Raw genomic sequence first — 9,021 nt, 5'->3', positions numbered from 1 at the left:
TCTAGCCAAGACATGACCTCTGAATCGTTCCTTCTGGCATCTACAACTTTCCACCATTTCTCAGCTCCTTTCTATAATAAGAATACCGCTAACCTGACCTTATGATCGTCCGAGCACCTCATCATGCTAAACAACTTCTCAATCAAATCTAACCAGATCTCAACATCTGCTGGATCTATGGCACCCTCAAATGTTGTTACACCTAAGACTTTTAGCCTTTCGATGTCGTACTTCTTCTCTAGATCCGCCTGAACTGATTCCACACTCGTCACTAACCTCTGAGCCATCCTATCAAATATTCTATCCTCTAGTTGAGGATCTGCTCTCACTTGCGGGGTACTCACCTCACTCTCTGAAGTCGATTCTAGAACTATTGGATCTTTACTTCTCATTCTACTGGAATCTGGATCCCTTTTAACTTTGAGATCTCTAGTGGTAAGGTCAGGGTCCTCATCTACTGTCTGCTTACTAAACGTGCCACTTCTTCTCGGCATCTTTACCTATTTATGAAGTACACATGTTAAGGACTCACAATAGGGACCAAGACTAATGCATGAACGCTCTCTCTTTCCCAAAATCTTATGCTCTGATACCAACTTGTCACACCCCCTCCCAGATTACCTTCTTAACTTGAAAAGAGATGTGATGCCAGCAGTTACCAATCTTCTCGTTGGCACTTACTGCCTACTAGCCTGCTTAATCTGTCTTAGAAACCCTTGGTTAACAAACATATATGTACTGGGTAACCAACATTAACAGACATACATCAACCGGGTTTCATGGCAACCAATATATACATGACATATGTACAGACAAGATCCTATGGTCCTAACTTGCTAAACTAGTCCCTGTATGAACAAAACATGTGTATAAATAATTTACAGAACTAACACATGGTCCTTTTCCAAATTGGAGTCTTTAAGTGGCAAAACAACAACAGAGTTATCTTCTAGGGATTTAACCACTACTTGGAAGGGAGGGAAAACATTTAAAAAACGAGGTGAGCTACTAACCCAGTGAATGACTTAATTACAACATAGTTTTCATGCTTAAAATCTAAAACTGGAAAACTAAATATTGAAAACTTGCCAAACAAACATGTATAAAAACTTAATTATATCACGATTGAAACGTAGCTAAGCTAATTCTGAGTTGAGAGAGAACCATTTTGCTCAATCACTCAACATCAAACATTAGTCAAGAGAAAACCCTTTTGCTCAATCCCTTGAATTCAAATCTACCTACGTGTACATGGTAATCACTAAGTACCATCATATCTTAGGTACTATGGCCCAAATACCTTATCAAAGTCCTTCAGTATCAGCATGTTACTAAACATTCCCAGATACCTTCTCTAAGTCCTTTAGTATTGGGTTGATAATAATCACCATAAAACTCATATTTTGAAATAAAACATATTATGGAAGCATGAGCATCATAATCATATGCTTAACATCTTTCTCACAAAGCTTGAAACTACTAATGCATGCTACATGAACATAAAGATTTGAAATATTGAAGTCATGCTTTTATAAACATTAGCTAGGCATGCGTTAGAAACTAATTTACTAAAACAAGTATGTTTGAAAACATACTAATCATGAACATAAGCTTTTAGCATTGAGATCATAAGCTTCCAATGCATATTTTATGTAAACAGACTCCTTATTACTTTAAAACATGCTTTAGAAGCTTTTTTTTAAATAAGCATGCGTTAATCAACTATTCTAAACTTAGTTTTCTTGGAAAAACATACTTTAACATAAGCTAGCATGAGTAAAACTTTGAGTAAAACATAAATTTTACTAACATTTAGAAAACATTCATTGTCACTCACTGTCTTGGCGTTTGTCCTAGGGTTGATAGGCTTTTCCTATTGGTGTTAACCCTGTGGACATAAATATTATGTTTATCTACTACCATAGATCTCCTTGTAAGATTAACTTATATACATAAGCTCACGTTCAATTTTTATATAGGATTCCTTCATCCCGACGCATACCTTAGGCGTCCAGTATTTAGAAATTTCTTTGGGCTTTAAATCTTAGCTATGCGGCCAACTTGCTTCACCAACGCATACACCATGCGTTAACGCATATCCTTGGCGCTCCAAATAGTCGCACACCAACACACACCTCGCTCAGCTTTGCGCTCACGACTTCAGCATATGCCTAAACAACTTATTACACAGCCCAACGCATGCTTGCGCTCAACCTAGCATTGCACGTGCGTCAACCTCTTAAGCTGCTTGCTTATTCAAAATTTTCAGACTCAAATTTGATCTCAAATAACTTATTTTCCAGACCTTATCATGGAAAATTTTCTTCTACAAACTTGTTTTAAATTGTCTTAACTAGCTTATTGTTTGGATGAAAATGAGGAATTTTGAATTCCGATCCATGCAGTAACATCGTTTTGAATATATTCAATTGGAATTTGACTCGATTTTAGGTGTGGTCTTTCTTTGGCTATACATATATTTTCACAAGAAAAAAAAAATACTGTCCAAAGCTAATTCTTGTGGGTCTTTCATCACAATAACTATAATGATAATTTGGAGAAAATATTGAAGGGGATTAGATTGTTCTAACCACCTGTGATACGCGAATATCTCTTTTTTTGGGGGAATTGGCGGTTATCAAGCCAGATGAAATAACATCGATTTTTCCCATTTCTCTTAAGGATTTCTTCCTTGCGTGGGATATCTTTACTAGGGTAATCAAGGTTCTAGAAGAAAGGCTTTGGACCCTTTATCCCACATTCTATTAACAGTTGTTATTCCCTTAATGTTTGAGCTCATAATTCTTCGTGGTTTGTCCGAAATCCTTCAATCTTTACCTCTGGCCCAAATTCACTCGAGAGCCTGGCCTACTTGCGAATCTTCAGATTTCAGCTTGATTCCTATGGAGATTTCTTCTGTAAGTTATAGGTCTTCAACTAGACTCATAAGGCTTTCGAATGGCTCTAGAATCACCCTGATAGCACTAGTGAATCGCTTAAACCGAGCTTCTAAAGCTGGCCTTCCCTTTTATACCACAGACTGCATGCTTACTTTAAACTCTAAGCTGCCACCTCATCCCTTCAGTGGGATTAACTCATCTAATCATGACAGTTGGCTGTCTTAAACCGTGATTTAACCGAGTGTCTTCCCTTAATCACCAACGCATGGATCTTGTCAATGGCACTCATCAACACAAGACCTTGATCATCGCATGCTCCTTGCTAGCGCATGGCATGCCCTCAGCCAACACTTAGCCTTGTGGCCTGCCCTCAACTTCCACAACCTTGGCTGCCACACACCACATGCTTCATGCGTCCATGTTCACAAGTTTCATCACAAGACTACACTTGACTTCTACACTTACACTTAGCCAAATTTCTACTTGCTAAAGCCAAACTCCTTACTACCCAAGACCTCATTTCTCAATACTTAAGGCTTTTCCTTTCTTCTTTAATATCTTCATACCCTTCCCTACGAACATAACATCGATTCATGCTTAACATACTTAACGTATTAATGAACATACTTAAGTAGGGAAAATAGGGTTCGAAGTTTACATAGTGAGAGTTTTTTAATATTTTAGATGATATTAATTTATGCTTGATTCATTTCTAAACCTATGTGCCATGTAATTAAATAAAATCAATATGTCACCAATCTAGGATGGCAGTCATGACGTATTGAATCACAAATTTATTAAGATATGATGGTACTTCATGTCTTAATTTTTATCTATTTTAGAACATGGCAAAGTTGATTTTCCCTTTTTTATTATTTAGCCATAATAAAGGACAAAAAGTTAAAAAGGAAATCAGTCATCAATTCAATAACACCTTATCGTCGAAGTCGAGAAGTTACTTGGGAGGAAAGAAATGATAAAAAGAAATGGCTTAAGAGAAGAAATGATAAATGGACTATGATTGTGTAATAAAAGAATCCATTCTCTAGTTATGGGTGGCAACATGATTGTGACATATAGGAGTGTTCGTAGACTTGGATTGGATTGAAGCATCTTTTAGATTCAACCCTATTGTTCGGGATGAAAATTTTTTCGACCTAAACAACCCTTGTTAAATAATGAATCCAACCTAACCCAATCTTGAAAATCTTGTATTGAGTTGGTTCGAATTACTTGGGTCATTATTTAATTTTTTTAAAAAAAAATAACATATTAATATATAAAAGAATTTAATTAATTATCTTTATATATTGAAATGAGAGTGGCAAATTAATCTTAATTATATTATGAAAAATTTATTTCCATAGTGTTAAAAAAAACTATATTAAATTATTGGTGGATAATAAATAATCTAAAAAAATTCATCAAATGAAGTGAAACTAAAATAAATATATGTATATATAATTGTATTGAATTAGGAAACTATACTATTTAATATTAATAATGAGTTCATTCCTTTTCTTCCACCGAGAAAAGTTCATTCCGAATCACAAGAGTTCTCTTTTTTTTTAATTTATTTTGATTTTCGTTATAGTAATGCAATGCACGAGGTCTCAAAAATCAATCAGATTATTTCTGATGATAAAAATAGCTTTTTCTTTATGTGAAATTGATGAAAACCCGATCCAAACCGTGATCACTTCGATCTTGGGTCTTTTAATTCATTCATTCAAACTCAATCCAACCTAAATAAAATTAATAATCCAATCTAAACTGGACATAACATACCCCTCGATAAAGGTTTTTTAAATATCCCTATTGACATACGTGATCACTTCTGTTCGACAAAGAATCCATCCACACGAACCAGTACAACTCATATACACCTAGAGATTAGAGAACTCCTTGATGCATACATACAAAAAAAACTAAAAGGAGAACAGATGTCATTCAAAAGGAAGTACCTACATAAATCGAAATTCTAAATTTGCACGTAACTAAAGTGGAAATGACCTATTTCTAGAGAGAGACAGAGACAGAGTACATGTTTAAAATTTTTCTATCTTCTTCTTAAACAGGAAAGAAAGAGACAGAGACAAAGAGAGTTGATTATTTCGTAATATCATCATTACTAATCAACTCTGCTTCCATTTGACAGTGACAAGACCTCCTTCATAGTTCATAGGAAGAAACAAAAATCTTTCTTGGGAAGGATTAAGGAAATACCCTTTTTTCTTCATTTAGAAGAGTCAATTCTTTCATGCTAAAAATTTTAATATCTAATCACGTGTAACCATAAACATAAATAGTTTCTTTGGAAGACTCAAAACACATGGAATGAGACTATAAACAATTCATCCTTAATTCATAACCCAAATACATATATATTTATCCATATAAATGAGATCGAATATTCAACCCAGCTAAACTCACGTCATTATTTATTCATATAATCTCAAAAGTCTACAGATAGAAATGTGTTTGTGTATTTATACAAATGGGAAATGCCCCAAATTCAACAACTAAAATGAATTGAATAATCAGATATCCAAAAAAATGAAATTAAAAAGAATATGTCGATGTAAGAAAGAAAAAGAAATGAAGATATGTACAGAGTTAAGCCATCATGATCTGAAACTCCTCAAAGCTAATCAAACCGTCACCGTTCAAATCGAAGCGACGAATCATCAATTTACACTCCTCGGTGGATTTTCTTTCCCCCAATTTTCTTAGCATTTTCTTCAAATTTTTCGGAGTAATGAACCCGCAACCTTCACAATCGTACAGAGCAAACGCCTCTTTCAAATCCTTCAATTTCTCTTCCTCCCCAACCTCCAGTAGCCGTTCGAAATCGCCGGCGCACAGCAATCCATCGCCGTCCGAGTCCAGCGATTCCACCGCCGCCTCAGCCTCCGCCTGCAGCAGCTCTCCGCCCATTAATCCCAGCCGATTCCTCAGCTCCGACGGCGAAATCTTGCCGTCTCCATCTTCGTCGAAGTAACTCAATACGCGATCGTACTGTGCCGCACAGTTGATCTCCATTTCAATTCGGGATTGGAGAATTTTTAGAAAGGAGTTTTGTGGATTTTTCTCTGAATTTGGATTTTTGGTCAATTCAGGGTTTGGGGTTTCCATTTATAGGCTTCGGGATATTTTTGGAAACTGCGGCGAAGGAAAGCCTCGGAATGGTATAAAATTCAAAAGAGAAAAGAAAAAAGGGATTAAAAAAGAAGAACGTGTTTAATTGGGTCAAAAATGAAAATGGGTAAAGGACTTGGGGTGGAATCTAGAAATATCTAACCTGAATTGTTAAATAAAATAACGGTCAACTGCCACGTACTTCACACTTACTTTTCTGGCAATATTAATTAATATTCATTAAAACGACGGCTCAAAACCGCGTTTAGTTTTGTCCTGGATTACCCTTATCCTCCCAGACTCATCCAGATAACTCGAAATATATATCTATATTTTTTCTTCTTTTAAAAATACAAATAAATTATTTTTGGCCGACACCATTTTGACGTTGCCTTTATCCACGGCTGACGTTTTCTTATAAATATTTTTTAATGGAAAAAAATCAATTAATACCATAAATTGTATACTATGGGCATCTAAACTTCAATTTCATCCTATTTTTAACCTAATCAAAAGTGTTGCAATTTTTATTCTGAGTTCACTTTTTTGGTTAACTTGTCTTCTAATTAACCATCAATAATGGATTAATGTACAAACTAACCATTAAATAATTTTACTAAAAATTCTAATACTATTTTTCTCGAAAATTTAATCAATTTCATATAATAAATTTATTTTATAATTTATTTAACACATAACAAAGAATTTTTTTTTTTTAACTATATAAGAAGTGGTAAGTTATTTACCAGGATTGAAAATACAACCCAACACTGTTCAAAGTTTTAAGTTAAATTTAGAGTGTAATTTGGTGAAATTGAAAATTTAAGATTACAATCCTGATATTAAATTTTTATATTTTCTTAAATTTAGCATCGACATGAAGAATAATTTACATTTCAATCTATCGTTAAAAAAAATCATGAAATAAAAGAATAGGTGATAAAATGTAATTACTCATATGAATATAATATAAATAAAATAAAAAATTTAACCCATAAATAATACATATTTTAATTTATTTAAAAACATAAAATAATTATTTATTATTTAAATAATCATCATTTTATAGATATTTTCATCAATATTTCTGTAGGTTTGAGGTCTTAGTATTATGTCGATATCGATATTTTAAACTTTAATTATAACTAATACAACTTGATAAGTTTAAGGGTCAAAATTGATTTTTTTTAAAATAAAAATTTATCTTTAATTGTTTTAATTAAAGTCATTCTGCGTGGCCTTCGTATAACTCTTCTTTTCCCAGACTTTCTTTCCCCCCCCCCAAAAAAAAAAAGAAAAGAACATACAATTTCTAGGTTTATTTTGGAACCATTTGTTGGAAATTAGGAATAAAAAATTGTATATCCCGTCAATTTTGTGTTGAAAAAAATGGTATAATATTTCCAATCTGGTCAAATTTTTGGGGTGCTTTAAACTTTTTAAATATATTTAGATATGCAATTTCCTTGTTGATGCAATATTTTTCTAGAATAAATTTGTGTCAAACTACCCAACACTGTCCAAGATTTTGGATGTTTTAATTTAATCCTTAGAATTAATTTAATTAAATCCCAAAATTCATTCTTATTGTATTATTTTTTATTTATTTATTTTTTTTGATAATATGTAAAATAGGAGAATTAAACTTCTTCTATGAAATTTGTGAGTTGAGTTATACTTATTTTGTTAATCATTTTTATTGTTAAATATCGTTATTAGGATTGAATTCATTTCTGATATATTTGCAATTTAATTTATTGGATTAATCATAATTAGCTAAATTATAAAAAGACAAAAACAATAGATTATTTCAATGTCAACTATCTCATAATTGTTTAATGAGTTATTTAAATTTTTATTTTCTCAAAGTTTAAAAATGTGCTTAATTTATTCAATATTTTTTTAAAAAAAAATATAAATAAAATATTATATCAGACGAAATTCAATTTTATATTTAATATGTGAATTCTTAAACTTTAAACTTTTAAAATGTGTGAAAAAAAAAGTATCTGTTAAATACTTTTTAAGACAAAATAAAAAATTGAAGAACGTTTTACGTAAATTTAAGAGTTAATGGATAAAGAATTTATTCTTCGGGATAATAAATGAGGAAAAAGTAAATAAAATATTTGAATGTCATTCCATACATCACACTTAAATTAGTGTTTAAAACGTTTGTTTCTTCCAGTCAAAGTCAATACACGTAAACCACGTGTCGCCTTCTCCAACGCAATAGAGCACATTTGTTGGGAACTTGGGAGGGTCAGGCCCAACAACGGCCCAATTAGGGAGGCTTGGTAACAGATTGGGCTTACCCTTAGGAAAATAGCCCAACTACATTTTGGAATGGGTAACAAGAAAAATAGCATAATTTAATTTTTCATTTGCACAATTAGCAAACCTACTTTCCATTTGTAAAAATAGCAAATCGAAATAAAAAAAAATAATAAATAAAAAATTTAAAAGTCCAAACTACCTCTACCACATAGATACAATGCTCGATAAGACAAAAGTTTAGATACACTCTAATTCTACCCACCCAAAAGTACTTTTTAAACCCACTGCACATTTATCCTCCGAAAAACCTCACCCTACACTCAACTTTTCCTCTTGTCATTTTCTCTCGCACGAACTTTCTCTCTTCTCCATCCCAACATTTTCTCTTCTCAATCCTTTCATCTTCAAGCTTCTACTCTTGGAGGTCCATAGGTGCTCCGGCCATTCTTCATTCAATCATTCACTTGAAGTTGCTCCTACTCCGATCATCGATAGGAGGTGTTTTGGCCGTATTCGATGTTCGAGCTGAACAAATTAATGAACCAGGGTTTTGATGACGATTCTGTGTTCTTGAAATCTTCCACGCTAAAACAAAGGTTCAACATACATACTCTTAATTACATACATACGCTTCACTACATAGGACATACAAATGCAAATGGGCCACTTATATCAAATTCCAGATCTTTCAAAATTAATAAGGGCT

The 9,021-nt window shown here is 32.9% G+C and overlaps 1 protein-coding gene across 1 annotated transcript; it reads right to left on the bottom strand.

The window, feature by feature from the left end:
- Positions 1–5,313: 5,313 nt before the first annotated feature.
- Positions 5,314–6,225, bottom strand: LOC120071526 (putative calcium-binding protein CML19). The gene has a single exon (XM_039023850.2). The coding sequence runs from the start codon at positions 6,033–6,035 to the stop codon at positions 5,517–5,519; it is 519 nt and encodes a 172-aa protein (XP_038879778.1). The 5' UTR covers positions 6,036–6,225; the 3' UTR covers positions 5,314–5,516.
- Positions 6,226–9,021: the final 2,796 nt, after the last annotated feature.

The sequence above is a fragment of the Benincasa hispida genome, chromosome 2, assembly GCF_027475165.1.
Source record: "Benincasa hispida cultivar pf3 chromosome 2, pf3_genome.v1.1, whole genome shotgun sequence".
In the NCBI taxonomy this organism is placed as follows: Eukaryota; Viridiplantae; Streptophyta; class Magnoliopsida; order Cucurbitales; family Cucurbitaceae; genus Benincasa; species Benincasa hispida.
Note: the sequence above shows the minus strand (reverse complement) of the source record. Positions and strands in the feature narration are given on the sequence as shown.